The sequence below is a fragment of the Salmo salar genome, chromosome 03 (genome assembly GCF_965601325.2).
Source record: "Salmo salar chromosome 03, fSalSal1, whole genome shotgun sequence".
NCBI lineage: Eukaryota > Metazoa > Chordata > Actinopteri > Salmoniformes > Salmonidae > Salmo > Salmo salar.
Window position 1 is genome coordinate 76585060 of NC_138293.1, and position 20260 is coordinate 76605319.

General features: G+C 43.0%; 2 protein-coding genes and 1 long non-coding RNA gene across 21 annotated transcripts in view; 1 reads left to right on the forward strand and 2 right to left on the reverse strand.

Annotated features, from left to right (window-relative positions):
* LOC106606829 (dynamin-2) overlaps nt 1–11152 on the forward strand; it is a 41078-nt gene extending 29926 nt beyond the window's left edge. For 9 of the 18 annotated variants that reach the window (XM_082972309.1, XM_082972312.1, XM_082972314.1 and 6 more), the window contains 7 exons: nt 276–386; nt 2126–2235; nt 2424–2538; nt 3044–3208; nt 4067–4290; nt 4686–4928; nt 5442–8158. In XM_082972309.1, the coding sequence (XP_082828435.1) occupies nt 276–386; nt 2126–2235; nt 2424–2538; nt 3044–3208; nt 4067–4290; nt 4686–4928; nt 5442–5511 (1038 nt within the window). In that variant the 3' untranslated portion in view covers nt 5512–8158. Of the gene's footprint in view, nt 1–275; nt 387–2125; nt 2236–2423; nt 2539–3043; nt 3209–4066; nt 4295–4685; nt 4929–5441; nt 8159–8889 lie in introns of those variants that run through there. The other 9 variants (XM_082972313.1, XM_082972311.1, XM_082972315.1 and 6 more) reach the window with 3 other exon arrangements.
* LOC123741708 (uncharacterized) lies at nt 107–1462 on the reverse strand. The gene is made up of 2 exons (XR_006769233.2): nt 1213–1462; nt 107–719 (listed from the first exon to the last, which is right to left on the reverse strand). It is a non-coding gene; the product is annotated as an uncharacterized LOC123741708 (long non-coding RNA).
* On the reverse strand, nt 10781–18000 carry LOC123741707 (transmembrane emp24 domain-containing protein 1). 2 transcript variants are annotated; one of them, XM_045715409.2, is made up of 4 exons: nt 17466–18000; nt 12952–13049; nt 12516–12702; nt 10781–12286 (listed from the first exon to the last, which is right to left on the reverse strand). In XM_045715409.2, exons 1-4 carry the CDS (start codon nt 17655–17657, stop codon nt 12068–12070), a joined length of 696 nt encoding a protein of 231 aa, XP_045571365.2. In that variant the 5' UTR covers nt 17658–18000; the 3' UTR covers nt 10781–12067. The 2 variants fall into 2 exon arrangements, with proteins under 2 accessions (XP_045571365.2, XP_045571366.2); XM_045715410.2 differs by having other exon boundaries at nt 17790–17998.
* Between the last annotated feature and the right edge of the window lie 2260 nt (nt 18001–20260).

The window sequence follows — 20260 nt, forward strand, 5'->3', positions numbered from 1 at the left end:
TTAAATTGTAAATCTTTGTACTCAGAATAGAAGAGTTAATTTAAAGTATGTAGAACATCTTAGTGCTTATATTGGTAAGACAGTATCAACCAAAACTCACACTGAGTACCCAGGTAAGGTTTTTATTGGTCAGTTAAGTTAGTCATATCACAAAATCTCCAGGAGGTAAATCATGAGTACTTTAATGACGTGTTTTCCCTCCATCCTCCTGGTATACCTTGTCCCCCACCACCCCTCGCTCCCCTGTTCCCCCACCCCTGTCTCTCCCCTAACAGGTGATCCGCAAAGGCTGGCTCACCATCAACATCAGCATCATGAAGGGAGGCTCCAAGGAGTACTGGTTCATCCTGACCGCAGAGTCACTATCCTGGTACAAGGATGAGGAGGTGAGTGTCTGACGCTGGGATAAGTACAATACAACACAAAATAATACAATACAAACTGCCAGAAAGATTCTGCTACTACTCCATGGGCTGATATATGATCTGCATTGCATGCTCCCTCCTCCCTCTCATTGTCATGGTGGAGAATCAGATCTGACCAGAGCCCCTGGTGGTTAGATGTGTCCAGAGTGTGTGTGTGTGTCCCGGCCCAGCCTAACCAATGTGCAGACTACTGTTCAGCTTCAGCCTGATGAACAGGTAGTCTGAACACTGGGCAGGCGGGGGGGTGAGGAGGGGGGAAGGCCCGCGGGGTCGCTCCGGCTGCAGGTCACTGCCCTAGGGACAGGACAGAGGGGGGAGGTGGGGGGGAGGGAGAGAGAGAGAGAGAGATGGCGGGAGAGTAAACATTCCTCTGATAAAGAAAGCAACCAAACTCGGACTGAGGTCCAAATATATAACTGTATTGACTAATTTAGTATGTTGATGTAATGGAGAGATGTTGAGCTTACAACTTTTTTTTAATAGAATTTGATTGACTTAAAGTTCCAACAGCCATTACTGTATTTACTTTGTGCACATTAACAAAACAGCAAAGTGTTTGCCCACTCTGTGTGACCAGACACCACTCTCTACAGTCAGATTTCAAATGCTCTGTAGGCCATTTCAAAGGCTGTAAAATATATGGAAAAGGCATGTCGATAATACATATTTTATGTTTTTTTTACTGGAACACAGTTGAAATGAACCAAAAGCACTAGGGATCATCCTATGAAAGTTAAACATTTACAGACGGATGCATTCGGAAATATAATCTTACTTTTAAACGTACCATTAGTTCGGTCAGAGCAGCCCAGGCCTTGGCAAAGATGTCCCCTCTCTCAGCGAAACAAAAAGAGCTTCAAAAGACACCGCCGACCGCTGACCAGAGCTAAAGACAAACCTTTAACCTGTCACTCTGACTACGCCTCACAACAACTGGTACCGTTCAGTTTCTACCAGTCCTCTGTGGCGGAAAGAGCGAGAGAAAGTGCAGAAGAGAAAGAGAAGGAGCGAGGGAGGATGGTGGAAGCAAACTGACGTGGCAGGCGGGTTGAAATGTTCCAGCAGGGTTCTGCCTTTGGAATTTGCAGGAAATCGTACTGGGTTACTGGGGGCGGGTTGGGGGGGTGGGTGGTGTGGGGGTGTATGTTTGTCTTGGTTTGTGGTTGTATGCCACTTTCATGCGTCTATGTGTTTACGTGTTTGCGTTTGCACAAGCACATGGGTGTTTGTATGTTTTCATGTGTGTGGTTATATATTTGTGTTTCTGCGTGCGTGTGTGTGTGTGTGACGAGGACATTGGCTTAGAGTGATGTAACTGTTGGGACTGAGCGGCTCTCTGTTCTAGTGCAGACATAAACGCTTCCAGATGCTTCTCCTCAACAGTGCAAAGCTGGCATCCCTCCCCCATCTCTCTCTCTCTCTCTCTCTCCCCCATGCTCCTCCTCTCTCCCTCTCTTCTCACCAGCCTGGTGGTCTGGGTCTTATACAGAGGAAATGCATTCCACTCTGTCTGCTCATTGGTGGAGAAGCCTAGTGTTGTATTCCACTGTTTTTCAAAGTTATCCATGAACAAGTTTCTTAATGGCTGTCTTCATAGCTTCCTCTTATTTGTGTACTTTAGTGTTTTTAATGGCTTCAAGGATTTGTTTGTCAAGATGTTATTGCTATGAGTTCAGATCGTCCCCCCCTCTGTGTTTTAGGAGAAAGAGAAGAAGTACATGTTGCCCCTAGATAACCTCAAGCTGAGGGATGTGGAGAAAGGCTTCATGTCCACCAAACACGTATTTGGCGTCTTCAACACTGAATCCAGGTCAGAGAAATGGATGTGTGTGTTGTGTATGTGTGTCCTGTTCCACAGAAGTCTGTCATCTCAATTCAGTCAATCAGGAAGTAAACTGACATTTAAATGAATTGAGGGAAATTGACTTGGTGACTTGACAGAAATGGAATAGAATTTACACCCACCCTGATTGTGTTTGTGTTTTGCCATCCATCAAGCAGGAATGTGTATAAGGACCTGCGTCAGATTGAGCTGGCCTGTGACACCCAGGAGGACGTGGACAGTTGGAAGGCCTCCTTCCTGAGGGCTGGGGTCTACCCTGAGAAGGACCAGGTACTCAACCCAAACTCACTCAAATAGTCTTTGGGTTGCTTTCCCGGACACAGATGAAGCCTAGTCCTGGACGGACGTAAGGACATGCTTAACGGAGGTTCTCCATTGAAAGGGTTTGTAGTCCAGGACTAGGCTTCATCTGTGTCTGGTAAACCGACCCTTGAAGTTTGAATGTTGGCAGAAGCAGAGGTCAAACGAACGGATGCATTGTGGTGACAGCCTTTTGATGAACACTAGTCATGCACCTGTACTTCTTGATGACTTCACTGATGATTGTCCTACTGCTTGTTTCTTCTCATGCACGCCAATTCATGATTCAAGGGAGATTATGAGGTACTAATATCAGAGCGATTGGATGTATGATTCACAATGGCATACATCTACCGCAAATGTATCCCAATGGCATGCAGTAGTATTATTTGCTATAGTGTATTGACCTCAAACACTCAGAGAACAGGTACGTGTGTCCTCACTCAGAGGTAACGTCTCTCTCTGTGTTCCCCAGGTGGACACTGAGGATACGGCCCCGTCAGAAACCTTCTCCATGGACCCCCAGCTGGAGAGGCAGGTGGAGACCATCCGTAACCTGGTGGACTCCTACATCGGCATCGTCAACAAGTCCATCAGGGATCTCATGCCTAAGACCATCATGCACCTCATGATCAACAGCGTGAGTGAAAAAAGCCTAGAGACGGTCTACACTTATCAGGCTCTGTCTTATAGCAGGGGATTCTATCAAATGGTGGTATGTCTTATAGCAGGGGATTCCATCAAATGGCGGTATGTCTTATAGCAGGGGATTCTATCAAATGGTTGTATGTCTTATAGCAGGGGATTCCATCAAATGGCGGTATGTCTTATAGCAGGGGATTCCATCAAATGGCGGTATGTCTTATAGCAGGGGATTCTATCAAATGGTTGTATGTCTTATAGCAGGGGATTCCATCAAATGGCGGTATGTCTTATAGCAGGGGATTCCATCAAATGGTTGTATGTCTTATAGCAGGGGATTCTATCAAATGGTTGTATGTCTTATAGCAGGGGATTCCATCAAATGGCGGTATGTCTTATAGCAGGGGATTCCATCAAATGGCGGTATGTCTTATAGCAGGGGATTCCATCAAATGGCGGTATGTCTTATAGCAGGGGATTCTATCAAATGGTGGTATGTTTTATAGCAGGGGATTCTATCAAATGGTGGTATGTCTTATAGCAGGGGATTCCATCAAATGGTTGTATGTCTTATAGCAGGGGATTCCATCAAATGGTTGTATGTCTTATAGCAGGGGATTCCATCAAATGGCGGTATGTCTTATAGCAGGGGATTCCATCAAATGGTTGTATGCCAGCTTTGTGTACCTATGTGTTGACGTGTTTCCACAAGCGTCGGGGTGTTTGTGTTTTCTAGCATCATTGAAGATTGACTATTCAGTGACTCCATCTTTCCATGCAGACTAGTATGATGTGAAAGGAGTAGGACAGCACCGTTTCTCCGTAGTCGATGGTCTTCCTCTCCTCTCCTCCCCAGGCTAAGGACTTCATCCACTCAGAGCTGCTGGCCTACCTGTACTCGTCAGGTGACCAAAACAGCCTGATGGAGGAGTCAGCTGACCAGGCGCAGCGCCGCGACGAGATGCTCCGCATGTACCACGCCCTCAAGGAGGCACTGCACATCATCGGTGACATCACCACCACCACCGTGACGGTCCCCGTGCCGCCGCCCGTCAACGACAGCTGGATGCAGGAGGCCAGGTGAGAGGAGAGGGTTGAATGTACCTTCAATTCTCTCAGATTCATGTAATGGAAGATGTTTTACTTGATTCATTGTCACATGTGGGAACTAAAGGGGGTCATGTGGGAACTAAAGGGGGTCATGTGGGAACTAAAGGGGGTCATGTGGGAACTAAAGGGGGTCATGTGGGAACTAAAGGGGGTCATGTGGGAACTAAAGGGGGTCATGTGGGAACTAAAGGGGGTCATGTGGGAACTAAAGGGGGTCATGTGGGAACTAAAGGGGGTCATGTGTAAGAGACTGTACAGTCGACTAAAGCTTATTGTTGTGCAGTGTTTGTAAATTGTATATTTCATTGTCTCTGTTCTTTTTCCATTCCCCACACCTCTTTCTCTCTGTTCTCGTCTCTCTCCAGTCCTACCCCCCAGCGCCGCCCCCCGGCCGCAGCAGCCCCTCCCCCAAGCCGTCCTCCTGCAGTGAGTGGCCCAAGGCCAGGACCACCCCTCAACCCCTCCCCAGCGTTTGGGGGGCCCCCCATCCCCTCTCGCCCGGGCCCGCCGCCCATTAACGCCTTTGGCAGCAACAACCATCAGGACCCTTTCAGTGCCCCCCCACTGATCCCCTCTCGGCCCGCTCGCATCCCCCCTGGCGTGCCCAGGTAAGAGCACCTCCACCTCTCAGGAGGGAGCAGTACCTACCTACCGATCCTCACACAGGAATAATGTCTCCTCATCGACACTATATTAACCTGTGTAACCCTCTTTATTCATTGTTGAATTGCCAGGTTATCACTAACTGCAGCACCTGGCTCTGACTGTCTGTTGACGTCAATAGATGGATATAAGTTTCCTCCATCCCACCTTTCACATTACTACATTAACCTTTTCTCTACACGCTTCTCTTCCTTTCTCTTTCCTCTATCTTGGTTATCTTCTCTGTTTCATAAAGCCCATCTCTTAACTCCTCTCTCTTTTGTGCTCAACTCCCTTTCTCTGTTTCTTCTGTTCTCCCTATCTCTCTCTGTGGGAGTGTTTCTCTCCATTCACGTCTCACGATCTCTCATCTGTTCTCCTGCTTGCTCTATCTCTCTGGGTTAGTTTCATTACTCTCTCTCTCATCTCTCCGTGAGGATATCTCACCTCCTGTTCTTGCTCTCTCTCTCTCCCTGCAGCCGAAGACCCCCTGGCGCTCCTCACCGGCCCACCATAATCCGCCCTGCCGAGCCCTCCCTGCTAGACTAGACTACCCAGTAGAACCAGCCAGGCTCACCTGTGTGTGTGTGTGTGTGTGTGTGTGTGTGTGTGTGTGTGCACTGAGGCCAGAGGGGAGGGCTAGAGAGCAGGGGAGGAGGGGGCCCCTATACAGTATCTATGCACATTGATATATGCTATTTCAACCAGACTTATCTAATGTAGTCGACTGTCAAACTGTTCTCTGATATAAGCTGCTAACCCTCCCTTAGTCTCCAACACATGTGGGCTCTCTCTGGTCTCCACATTCTAAAGAAGCAAAGGAACCATAACCACTTGAATCTTCAGAATCAGAAGAGAGATAATTATACTGTTTTGGATATTGTACCATATGTATCAAAAGATTCATAAAGTCTTAATCGCTCACCTTTGACCAGCAGGGTGCAGTCATGGCATCAGATGTGGATGGTTACATGGAGTGACATGTCCCTAAGTTACCTATTTTCTGTGGTAACAGAATTGTTAATTTCCTCTCTGAAAATGTGGAGTGCAGCATAGACTACAACCTTTCTAAACGTAAAAGGCTAGCTACCCTCCCTCCCTCCATCTTTAGACGTGCCCTCACCTCGTGCTCTCCTACACCCTACACCTCTGTGTAATATACACAGACATCCTGTTCATTTTTTTGTGGTTTTTCTAACTTGATTTCATACTGGAAAATAGTTATTGTTATTACGACTACGGTGGTGTTGATGAATACTTTCTTCTTGTTATTTTATTTGAGTGACTTGTCTGTTTTAATGCCCCCTGTATGTAGCTTTAAAACCAGTCTCATCACAGCAAAAGGAGGCAGAAAAAGACAATTGAGCAGTGCATGGCTACACATCAAGCTGAGAGCAGCCTTATAAAATGTGCCCGTTATTATTGGAATGTCCTGCCAACGTTGAGAAAATGTCATCTAGATTGACCACTTGAAGCACTTCTGTGTACATCCATACATCCAGTGTTGAGGTTGTCATTACTTTAAGACTATGCACAATAAACAGAGAGAGAGTTGTCAGCACTTTGAGATGATTTCTCCACGCATCCTTAAGTATAGAGTTATCCCAGCACCTTAAGTCAACCTCACTGAGGCCTTAACCAACCTCGGGTGTCCCATTCAGGACAAGGACAGGTAAAGGGGAGAGTACAGTAGGGTCTCCTGGAGGAGGGTGAGAGGGTGGGGAGGCAGGAAAGGGAAGGGGGCTATGTGGTTAGAGCTGGAGAGACGGCGGTTTAGGACCGAAACTTCTTCCTGTCACAATTCAATGGTAATTTGTCTTTATGGACGAGAGACCCTCCCGGTGTCTTGGAAACACCGTTGTACATAGCTGATGGACAGTCTCAGTACAGACACACAGAGATGGTGATGTCTCCAGTTTTAAAAATAATAGATGAAGAATGATGTTTAATGGTGTTCATTGAAAACCAAACATTTTAATGTGTAGTAATCGTTATACTAATTGAAGCACTAACACACAGCCGTTATATTGACTTAGTTTGGGATGTAGGGAAACGTTGACATTTAATCTCCAGATCGCATTAATTCATTATTTATAACCGTGGGCATTTGTCATGTATCGTTTTGATGGAAATTATTTCAGCTGTATACGGCACCTTCAGCCTACTTACCCCCCCCCCCCCCCCCCCCCCCCTGGAAAGGGAGACAGAACATCTTTCTGGTAGTGAGTTCGACTACAGGGTTCTAGTTGGAATAACTGTTGCCACTGGGAGGGTTTAAATAGGAGTGAAGAGTGTCTCTTCACAGATGGGATTCTGTACTGATGAATATAATTTGATTCCTCTGATGGTAATTAGATCATTGATTTTACTGGGTGAATTTTGGGGGTGGGATGGGGAGGAGTTTGGAGGGTGAGTGACAAATGAACGTTTTGATTTGGTGATAAATATTGAGTGTGAGCAGGGGGTGGGAGTTTAACTTTTGTTGCTCTTTCTGGTGTACATACATATCCTGCCTGGAGAACCTGTCAACTCTATAGAGCTCAGTCCAATACCTTGTACCCCTTCCAGAAATCCATTATGAGTAAATGTGCTACAGGTAGAGGGTGAATTTGGTAGGAACTGTCTAAAACCATATTCTCTGGGCAGAATGTGCTTTTCTTCCCATACATTTCCCATCGGGTCTGTCTACAGTGACCGTGCTGCTAGTGGGTGTCTGACTCTGATCTCAGCTAACTCCAACTAAAGCCTCTGGGAAATGGAGTCTATCCATGCTCCAAAAGGTTTCAATCTCTTGACCAAGTATAGAACCCCTACTAGGAAGAGATTTGGCCTTACATTTATGCTGTCACTCTCTGATGTTGGATCTTAAGGGAATCGAAAACGTCCCGTTCTTATGAAAGTGTCCCTGTCACCTGATGGTACCGGTCACTGTAGCCTGTCCCCCTACACCCTGTCTCCTGATCTGTAAAGTGTAAGATGTTGGTGACTGCCTTTTCTCCATAATGGATGCCCCCCCCCCCCCAACTCTCCATGCTCTGTATCTTTCATCTTGTGGGTGGGGGGAACTGACCTGCATCAATCTTTCTTTAGTTTTTGCAAGCCTTGTCAAGTGCCTCTAGTAATTTCCTGGGTTTGAATAAACAAATGAACCCATTTGGAACATGAGCGCTAAATAAAGAGGTGTACAATAAAGAGACTGGTGGTTGGTGTCTCCTTGTGTCTTGTGTGGTCTCCCCTCTCTCTCCTCTCTCATTGGTTGTCCTCACTCATGGTTCTCTCTCCTGGTATGCCTTCCTCTCTTCTTCCCCCTCCTTCACTGTGGATGTTGCTATGGTGTTTCTGTGCCAATGGGCTGCCTGCCTTTTGACTTGAGTTAAAAGTGGAATGAAAGTTGTGAAGAACAAGAATTCCTGGAATAGTAACTTATTCATTCTCTTCTTTTTTCTTCCTTCCTGATGTTTCTCTGAATGCAAGGTGCACATACTCTACTATACAACTCAATACTCTACTATACAACTCAATACTCTGCTGTAGTGTTAGTAATAATAGTGGTGGTGGGTTGTAGAAGGCCTTTGGTGTACAAGTATACTGTTTTTCAATTAAATGTTCAAGTTTATGGTCTAATCAACTTGATTTGATTTCTCTTGCTGCACATAATAGATCACATTGCCTGTAGAAAACAGGCAGCTATGGTAGTAGGAGGGATCATCAGCTAAAGAAAGCAGGAAGAAGTAGAAAATGTGATGGACACAAACTCAATTATAGGAAATTAATGTTCTTAGGTCTTCCCTTACAACAGACCTTTTGAGAAGTTTTTTTGTGAGTTGTTAGACCCCTCACAATCACCAAACTGTATTACGCATCAAAAATACTTGAATGGGAGAGAGTTATTAATGTTGGTCTGTCCTTATGATTGTCCCTGAACAGGCGGCCTGCTCCTGCTCGTCGTAACCAGTGGTGACCTTGCCCCAAAGCAGGATAGGATTGGAGATGCACTATCCACATACCAGCAAGAGAACCAAGCCTGCGAAGAATTTCTAAACTTTGAACACCATTAACCTTAAATATTCTCCAAGGAATAGGTTTCAGAACTGATTAAACTCTAAAAGCCATAACTTAGTTTATAACATGAAATACAAGAGACAGCTTTTTCAATGGCAACTGTCAAACGTACTCGTTTTACAATAACTGACGGCATTTCAGAAAAAGCAGCCTCCTTTAAAAGTTTATTTTTTCATAAAGTGAAATGAAATCTCATTGCATAAGCTGTAATAAAAAAACGGAGAGAACGGTCACGTGGTAAAGAAGACAACTTTACCCTCACTCACCATCTCATTAAAACTGTTAAAGGCCCAGTACAGTAAAAAGGGTGATATCTCTATGCTTTATATATCGTTCCACACTATGAGGTTGAAATTATACTGTGACAATTATGATAATGCACTTTTAGTGTGAGGGTGGTTTGAAAAAACACCTGAAATTTCAGCCTGTTTTGGTGGGATGGAGTTTTATCCTGCCTGTTGTCATCACCAGGCTGTATATTAGTTAATCCACCAGTAAGAAAGAGACTTCCAAACCTTTCTGCCAATAACAGCTAGTTTTCAGTTTTCCCCTCCCCGCTCAGACCACTCCCAGACAGTCCTAGCAACATTCTTGGTTGACAAATTGCTCTTTGCTAAGAAGTTATTTTTGTTTTATTTTCATTTTTGAAACTGAAAACAATCACAGTAAGGTACTTAATTGTTACCCAGAAATGATTTGATTTTGAGATAAAAACAGCTGCATTGGGCCTTTAATAGCTGGCACCTACCCAGACTGTTCTGGAAGTGTGGGGGATGTATTCTGAAATGTCCAAACTCCAGGGGTTTTAGCGAGCTGTAGCCTAGCTGAATTCTGACACCACTCTCAGTACGGGTTCAACTTCTGTTCACTATTTCCATACTAAACAAACATTGAGAAAATGAAATTATTTTTGTACTGATAAAATTGTTTGACTGCTCATGTGCCAAATTGGTAATGAAATCCAGTGATTTGTTTGTGTTAGCTATCTCCTGGGGCACAACCTCTCCTCTTGGTTTTATGTACAGTGCAGTTTTAAAATATGGCCATTTCTCAACAGATTAGTGTCTTAATTACTATTGAACACGTTTGTAGAACACTCCTATAAAAATGATTGAAGTGTAGAAGTTTGGTTTATTTAGATGATTGTGTGTAGGTGGAAGTGTAGATATGATTATTTGAGATCTCACTCACACTGTGTTGTGAGTTCGGTGCTACAGTTAATCATCTGGTGTGTCAGTTGGGGAACACCACATGGGATGATGACAGCCAGTAATATTATATGGTAGTGTACTGGGAGGGCCCCAAAACCAAACGGTAAGGTGACTATTTGAAGGGATGAGGTGAAGGATGCTAGGAACAGTTCAATGAATCAGGTAGTGCTGGGTACTCCACTGCTGAGTGAGCACTGAAGCATACAAAGCTTTTAACAGCGAGGGTCATGTCATGTTCAGAAGAGCTTCAAACCATGTATATTCCAGTTCCAGTGGATGCCTTCCGCAAGGGTCAGTCGGTAGAGCATTGTGCTTGCAACACCAAGGGTCGTAGGTTCGAATCCTGCTGAGACCACTCATACGTGAAATGTATGCAGGGATGACTGTAAATCACTTAGAATAAAAGCCTCTTCTATATGGCATATGCTGTATGTTATTATTATACAGTTTATTTATACTGTAGTAAGGGTAATTGTATGAAGAAGGGCATATACCGGTAATGCGATTATAATGTAGTACAGTGTCAATAATAAATCCAACAGCAGAACTTTGCGATATGCCTTTAATCCAGTGCTGTTTTATGGTAGCCAATAAGATTGCCTTATTTTCTTTCTCTGCACACTTCTGACACTCAAATTTGCACTACTGTACCTGTAATTGAAAGGAATGGATCATTGAGATTTTATGGTTTTATAAATACAATCTTTTTTTCAAATTAATGATTGTATCTTGTTTTGTGGTGTTGGAGGTGTATATAACAACTATGCTTGTGGTTGACTTTGCAACATTCTCCTGGCAGGAATCATTTTTTGAATGTCTCAACTCTTTGGCTTCGTCTCACCAGATCTCTGTCAAACACTATACATTTCAATAAAAATGTAATATCTGTACTTCAATAAAACCATCCCATGTGCCCAGTTCTTTCTCTTGCCTCGTAATTACCAGACTGATAACCACTGCAGCTTTTAATGTAAGCTTGTGGGATCCTGAGCCTTCCCTGTGGCTCAGTTGGTAGAGCATGGTGTGTGCAACGCCAGGGTTGTGGGTTCGATTCCCACGGGGGGCCAGTACAACAAAAAAAAAATGCATGAAATCAAAATGAAATGTATGTATTCACTACTGTAAGTCGCTCTGGATAAGAGCGTCTGCTAAATGACTAAAATGTAAAATGTAAATGGATCAGTGGCTTTGCGAGGCTACTCTTTCTCCAGAATTAATTTATTTCACAGTAGAATGTTTTTTTTGTGTGTGTTTATTTTGCTGTAGTTGTGTTATAACCATGTCATTAAATAAATGATATTTGTAAAGTCACTCTTAAGATCCCATGTTAAAAACATACAACCACATGATCTGTTATTGCATTGATTTGTTGTTTGATAGATTGACACTAAATTGTCAAAACATTATACAGTGTTTATGACTCACGTACAAACATGCACTTTTCTGCCACTCAAAAGCTGAATCAAGCTCATCACACACAAACATCACTAAATCCTTACTAACAGTCCCGCATTTACCACACATCACAGTTGTCAATAGTCTCTCTCTCTTCTACAATCTCTGAGACCATTACTTTACAGTAGGTTCCTGTTAGTCGCAACACCCTTCTATGGCATCTTTGCGGAAGATACCACTGGGAAGGGGGTGGTGGAAGATACCACCGGAAAGGGTGTGGGGGTGGTGGAAGATCCCACTGGGAAGGGTGTGGGGGTGGTGGAAGATACCATTGGGCCTTGTGTGGGTCTGCTGGAAGATATCACTGGGCATGATGTGGGGGTGGTGGAAGATACCACTGGGAAGAGTGTGGGGGTGGTGGAAGATACCACTGGACACTAGGGTTTGCAGACCCTCTTGTCGTCGAAGAGGCGTCGGAGGGTGTAGACCTGTGTGACGGCCACGGTCAGGATGACCAGGAGGCTCAAGGAGGACCAGAAGGAGACCCTCCACAGGTTGTCCTCCAGTAGGTAGCGGTCCCGGGCCTCGAAGGCCCTCAGCATGGTCTGAAGCTGCCGGCTCCGCTCCAGGTGCCTGTGCACTGAGTCCATGGTCTCCTACAGGGAGAGGCAGGGAGAGAGACAGTGGGTAAGGTGGGAGAGGATACGAGAGAACACAAGAATGTATAGAACATTGACAGCAGGAATGAGAGGAAAAATGTGAAACAGGAGAGACAAACAGGATGAAAAGACAAAATGACAAAAAAGGGGATGTGTAAAAATAGAGTGATAGAAAGACACCAGTCCCAGTGGCTGAACGTTTGGGTGTTCCTCCTGTCCTTCTCACCCTAATGTCTTCCAGTTTGTACTCCACCATGCTCTCTGGCTCGGCCATGTCAGCCCACTCTTCATCGCCCCAGGCGTCCCCAGGCTGGCCCTCCACAATCACCTCGAAGAACACCATCTTCTCAGAAAGCTTACTGAAGCTGTTGTCAAAACACAGCCGGTAGTCTCCGTCCTCTGTAGGCTCCACCCTGGGAGACAGACCAATGAGGAAGAACAGCATGATGTCAGAGAGGGTCAGAGCAAGTCAGACAGTATTCAGACTGTCATATAGAATAGTGTTCAACTTTACTGTCTGTAAGCCAGAGGAGGGAAAGGTGTCTTTTGCATCACCTTACAAAAACTTTCAATGACACACCATCGAGCATGGTGAGACCTTCATACCACTCCAGAGAAGTTAGAGCAGGTCAGGGTTGTGTTAGTAGGTTTTGCCCACTCACGTGTGGATGCCGTCAGATGTCCTGAACTCAGATGCCAGCTTGTATCCGCTGGGGGAGATCAGGGTGAAGCCCACATCCAGGCCTGCACCTGCAATCACCTGGAACAGGAGGGAATGGATTAAATGATATTATAATCCAACTCAAAGTGTTCCTATGAGAATATCCAGTGTTACAGACAGACACTATAGACAGACTGAAATCCACCACGTCTCCACTTCCATACATACTGTAGACACATGAACAGTGTGCTGGTGAGATAGTCAGTGTTGTAGTGGTGCCTGGAGAAGTGATTTTACACTAATTTGCCCATTTCCAAAATGGCCCGGCCGACGACGGAAAAGTGCCCTGTGTAAAGAATTAAATGACAAACAGTGACATACACTCTGAATGGCCTAAAATGATCAATCCCATAATGGTCTTTCACAGTCAGGCCAACCCAAGCTGTACTGTTCATAATGGTCTTTCACAGTCAGGCCAACCCAAGCTGTACTGTTCATAATGGTCTTTCACAGTCAGGCCAACCCAAGCTGTACTGTTCATAATGGTCTTTCACAGTCAGGCCAACCCAAGCTGTACTGTTCATAATGGACTTTCACAGTCAGGCCAACCCAAGCTGTACTGTTCATAATGGACTTTCACAGTCAGGCCAACCCAAGCTGTACCGTGCAAATAAGTTAACAGGCCTACTATTGAAACAGATAAATTAGACTGTTAACTGAGTCAGAAATTCAGTCAAGTTTTTACATTTTTTTTGCTTTCAAAGTCACACTTAACAGAAAAACTGGTCTGGGATAAATAAATAAAATAACATTTTGAGTGTAGTTACCTTTTAATTCAAGTGCACAAGCACCTAGCACTGTTGTTTGGTTAGCTGTGTTTCTGTAGCACATGATATGGAGTTTGCAAAACAAATTACCACTGGATTGATGCAGATAATCATGATGTCATTCTGCCAGGTAAGCATAGACTACTTTGTAGCTAGTTAACATTTCATTGATAAGGATTTTGGGAAAGCCTTTCCATCTATGCATTGTTATATTTTTCCTGATCCTTAATTGTTTGAAACCTGGACGTTTTACTTCATATGAGTCATGTCTTACTTTGCTTCAAAGTAGCCTACAGCCAAAATCCCACCATAGAAACGTAGAGGCAATTACTTTATAAAGACTTCCTCATATGCGTTCTCCTGTTCTATTGGTTTTCTATACATTTTCTGTCATTGTCTAGCAGCCAAAGGCATTATCCTAGTCATATTAGCAACCCATGATAGCTGTTGCATCTTTAGATCTCCCTTCTTTCTACATTTCTAACAGATGTTTCCATCTCTGTCCATGAAATCGCTTTTTAGAACAGTGTTTTCATTCAAATGTCATTTTGGAACATTTGTGTATAGGTCTACCTCATAATAGTTTATCAACATTTTAAGCTAAAAATTCTGATCTGTTCCATCAGCCTTATTAACCTCTATGGGCTAGGTGGGACGCAAGTCAACAGCCAGTGGAATCGCGTGGCGCGAAATACAAATACCTCAAAAATGCTATAACTTAAATTTCTCAAACATATGACTATTTTACACCATTTTAAAGACAAGACTCTCGTTAATCTAACCACATTGTCCGATTTCAAAAAGGCTTTACAGCGAAAGCAAAACATTAGATTATGTCAGGAGAGTACCCTGCCAAAAATAATCACACAGCCATTTTCAAAGCAAGCATATATGTCACAAAAACCAAAACCATAGCTAAATGCAGCACTAACCTTTGATGATCTTCATCAGATGACACTCCTAGGACATTATGTTATACAATACATGCATGTTTTGTTCAATCAAGTTCATATTTATGTAAAAAAACAGCTTTTTACATTAGCATGTGATGTTCAGAACTAGCATACCCACCGAAAACTTCCAGTGAATTTACTAAATGACTCATGATAAATGTTCACAAAAAACATAACAATTATTTTAAGAATTATAGATACAGAACTCCTTTATGCAATCGCGGTGTCAGATTTTAAAATAGCTTTTCGGCGAAAGCACATTTTGCAATATTCTGAGTACATAGCTCAGCCATCACGGCTAGCTATTTTGACACCCACCAAGTTTGGGGCTCACTAAACTCAGAATTACTATTAGAAAAATTGGATTACCTTTGCTGTTCTTTGTCAGAATGCACTCCCAGGACTTCTACTTCAACAACAAATGTTGTTTTGGTTCCAAATAATCCATAGTTATATTCAAATAGCTCCGTTTTGTTTGTGCGTTCAGGTCACTATCCGAAGGGTGACGTGCGAGCGCATTTCGTGACAAAAAATTCAAAATATTCCATTACCGTACTTAGAAGCATGTCAAACGCTGTTTAAAATCAATTTTTATGCTATTTTTCTCGTAAAATAGCGATAATATTCCAACCGGGCAACATTGTATTCATTCAAAGGCTGAAAGAAAAAAATGGAGAATTCTCGTGAATGCGCATCTCAGTCTCACTGTCCCCAGGCTGACCACTCACAAACTGTCCTGCTGTTCTTCGCCCAGAGACAGCAGACACCCCATTCCACTTTCTGGCGGCTTCTGAGAGCCAATGGAAGCCTTAGAAAATGCCATGTTACAGCACAGATGCTGTATTTTCGGTAGAGATGCAACAGAAGGACAACAAATTGTCAGACAGGGCACTTCCTGTATGGAATCTTCTCAGGTTTTGGCCTGCCATATGAGTTCTGTTATACTCACAGACACCATTCAAACTATTTTAGAAACGTTAGAGTGTTTTCTATCCAAATCTACTAATCTCATTTCTGGGCAAGAGTAGTAACCAGTTTAAATCGGGTACGTTTTTTATCCGGCCGTGCAAATACTGCCCCCTAGCCCCAACAGGTTTTAACTGATATGGCGTATACCTCCACTACACTACTTTGATATGCATTGTGGGGATTAAGAAGTGAGTATACACAATGCCAACTGAAAAAGAAGTGGATATACAGTGTATACCTGTGTATACCTTCCACTACAACAATGGATATAGTATTTGTTCCAAGTATTTGCACAGTTTATGGTTAATCCGGTCATTAGCAGTCTCTGATTGCCATATTCATACTCTACAACACAGTAGATATGAGTTCAAATAGATCCACCAGGTCACGACCAACCTAAAGTAACTTCAGTTAAAGCTACAGCAAGGAGAGGCTAGCCAGTATACCCACTCCCCAGCACCTGTCCGTTTATGTCAAAGTAACACCACTCTCAGGCAGCAGAAACATAAGGAGGGAAACACAGCATGTTAGGCCATATAAACTAGGCCTCAGGCATGAGTCACTACCATTGCCAGTGTGGTGTCATTGTCTTGGTTGAGAGAGGGTAACAGACGGACAGACAGACAGGCAGAGACAGTCAGGCAGACAGACACACACCACAGACTGCTGTATAAAACATCTCAATCCTCACAGTCCTTCAGCTTGCTCTCTCAAGCTGTCATCTCTCTCAGCCCTGTGTGTCTCAGCTGTTGCTGTGTGGATACCACAGTAAGCCTGCCAGGCTCCACACAGACTCACACACACACACACACACACACACACACACACACACACACACACACACACACACACACACACACACACACACACACACACACACACACACACACACACACACACACACACACACACACACACACACACACATAGAGTCCACAGAAATGTGTCACGGCTTGGCGGGTTGGGTGGCGAGGAACATGACATCCTATCACAGTCATGTGTCTGCCAGAGGGCCTTGGTACAGTGTGAGGATTGGGAACAGGGGTTTCCAGTATATAGAGTAGGCATTGATACCGTAGCATGATGAGCATCACTTCAACTTTAATCTATGAAGGGCTTAACCTGTAGTGGTTTACACTTTTATACTAGTCAACTGACTAACTCTGCAACCGTGTCTTCTAAATGACTAAAATGCTATATATAAATAGGGGATGGCACATCTTCATGTTTAATATGCATTTTGCAGCAAAGCGCATGACTACTAACACACCAAGTAGGCCTACACTTGGTGGTAAGCGCTCTCCTTCTCTTTACATGTCTAGAGGAGAAGAAGAAGCCACAGGCCTACTACAGCTACTATAGCTCAGAGGTTAGTTCGAGTATCTGGCCTTATGCTGACACAGTGGATCCCTTTGTAAACACTTCCCCTGCCTTGACCCTTCATGCCAACGCCAGCAGCTATTCAAGCTGGCTCTGTCTTATAGACTCCACCTGTATGGAAGGAAGATGCCTTATCTCATTATTTGCATCTGAGCAAAGTCCTTTGGCTGTAACAATAAAGCATCCAGTAACTGACTGACTAATACAACTTATAACATTGTTATAATAGAGGCACGAAATTGCACCACACACAGACACACACACACACACACAGAGAGAGAGAGAGAGAGAGAGAGAGAGAGAGAGAGAGAGAGAGAGAGAATGACACAAAGTATGTCCGCTGTGTTTTCAATACCACAGAAAACTAAATTGTCCAAGCCTGCTACCTGGTATTCTACTTCCAAGCTTCCGTTCTTCGTAGCTGTTTGGTAGAAACATTCTGTTCTACCGGCAGGGAGTAGAAACGTGAATTCAGTATCTTGGCTTTGTCCCAAGCCTAAAGTGAAGTCCACAGATACAACGAAACAAGACAGCAAATATAGTCTTACAGCAGCGCTCAGATCAAACATGGAACCCATTTGTAGCCTAGAAGCGAATTTGGACTTCAGTAAAAGTTACAATATCACTGTTGACTCATCGGTAGCCATGAATGCTTGTTCTTGTAGTCTAGTAGCCTACTTCGCTTCACTCATACCGCATTGTATACGTACATTTTCCATAGACTGTCAGCGACCACGAGTTGTAGGCTATTTATTGCTTGTGATCAAAGTTAGTCATAGCAGGAATAAAGTCGCCTACTTCCCCGAACAACTAGCTTCAGATCAGTTCTGACCACTGTGCGCGCAACTGAAAAAAAATGAGTAAAAAAATCTCACCGATCTTTGACAACTTCTACAAAGTAGCGCGTATGATTGACTGGAAGGGTGTGCAATACCAATGTATAGCAGTGGTGTAAAGTACTTAAGTAAAAATACTTTAAAGGACTACTTAAGTCGTTTTTTTCTATCTGTACTTAACTATTTATATTTTTGACAACTTTTACATTTACTTCACTACATTCCTAAAGAAAATAATGTACGTTTTACTCCATACATTTTCCCTGACACCCAAAAGTACTTGTTACATTTTGACCGAAAAATGGTCTAATTTACACTCTTATCAAGAGAACATGCCTGGGTATCTCTACTGCCTCTGATCTGGCACTCACTTCGTTTGTAAATGATGTCTGAGTGTTAGAGCATGCCCCTGGCTATCCGAAACCAAAAAAAACAAAAAAAAATGATGCCGTCTGGTTTGCTTAATATAAGAAACTTGAAATAATTTATACTTTTACTTTTGATAATTAAGTATATTTTAGCAATGACATTTACTTTTGATACTTAAGTATATTTTTAAACTGGGTACTTGTTCCACCACTGCTTAATATAAGGATTTGAAATGATTTATACTTTTACTTTTGATACTCAAATAGTATTTTACTGGGAAACTTTCACTTTTACTTGAGTCATTATCTATTAAGGTATGTTTTACTTTTACTCAAGTATGACAATTTGGTACTTTTTACACCATTGGGGTTATGTCAGTAACCTCCGTTAGCTGCTAGATTATGTTTATAATAAACAGAGATGAATGGTTTATCTTTTGAATGGTTTAAGCTACAAAATATTTTGACCCCATCACTGAACGATATGACTCTCAGGAACACGTATGTGTTCCTCTACAATGCCCAAAAGCCACTCAGAACAGAGTGGACAAGACCAGACACTACATCAGACTGCACAGAAGATCATACAAAATGTTTGCCTGATGATCTTCTGAACTTCCCATAACCTTGCATTTCAGTTACTTCAAACCACACTTTCTTCAGATTGAAATACTTTCAAAAGCACTGTCAGACTTATTTGTAATAGACCATTTAAAAAAAGTCAACATTGTCTTTTGATTATGTCACCCTTTTTTTACATGGTGGGGTCACAGGTTTTTTTAAATATCAAAAAGGTTTGGGAACCCCTGCTCTAACCTAACCCTAATCCTAACTTTAACCCTAACATTAACCCCAAAACCTAACCTTAATCCTAACCCTAAACCTAAACATAGCTCCTAACCCAAACCGTATCTCCTACACCTAATTCTAACATCAACCCTAACTAAACACCTTAGAAATAGTCCAAAGTTTGTTTGTTTACTATTATTTTCTGGTCGCCACAAGTATAGTTAAACACGTCCACACACACACACACACACACACACACACACACACACACACACACACACACACACACACACACACACACACACACACACACACACACACACACACACACACACACACACACACACACACACACACACACACACACACACACACACACACACACACACAGAGATGCACACATCCAGTGAGCACTGACTGACGTAGGATGTCCATGGATGTTGAAGATTTGGTGAAATTTGGTCAGTCCACTTTGGTCTTGATTTCAACGTCAACAGAGGTTGATTTCCAGACCGGCCTTAATTTGTGCCAAAAATAATCATCTATGATTTCTTAAGATTTGGTCAGCTCTGGAGGGGCATATGTTTGGTTCAGATTTTGTCCTGTCTGGACTAACCACATTTTTATCAATGTCCGTAAAATACATTTTCAACTTTCACTTAGGACTGAAAATGAACGTGACTTCAACGTCCGTAATTATGTATTTTCAACTTCTTTCCAACGTCATTTTGCTCACTGGGCACTCATTTAATTAAAAAGAATTTGCCAGAATTGTCCAATCGGAAACAATTTTCACAGTTTTCCAAGGGGTCCTGGGTTCCATAGAATCAATAAAAACATACACATCACATAAAAGTTGTCTAGATCAAAACACACATACACAATAGCATACACAGCATACCCAGTAGTAAACATACAAAAATATGAACACACATACAGCATATGTCGTGTACATACCATTTTTAAGGAGAACTTGTTGTACGTTTTAGTTATATCACATACAGAATGTTTTTTTAGAAGTGTACATTATGGTCAGAGAGGCTGTGGGTGGTGCTATGACCAAGGAAAAGCTTTACATTGTTATTGCATATTGCAAGGTGCTCTTATTAGTTTGGATGAGGTTTACTCTTTGCCACTGATCTCAGATTTGTACTGCCCCAGCCTGATAGCTAAGGGGGTTTGGAAAGG

Bases quoted from the DNA above. Each gene is read 5' to 3' on its own strand.
- LOC123741707 (XM_045715409.2), bottom strand. From the start codon at position 17,657: ATGGGTTCCATGTTTGATCTGAGCGCTGCTGTAAGACTATATTTGCTG. The intron at 13,050-17,465 runs GTAGCAGGCTTG...CTCCTGTTCCAG, and splicing joins GCTTGGAAGTAGAATACCAG to GTGATTGCAGGTGCAGGCCT. The intron at 12,287-12,515 runs GTGAGAAGGACA...CTCTCCCTGTAG, and splicing joins ACAAACTGGAAGACATTAGG to GAGACCATGGACTCAGTGCA.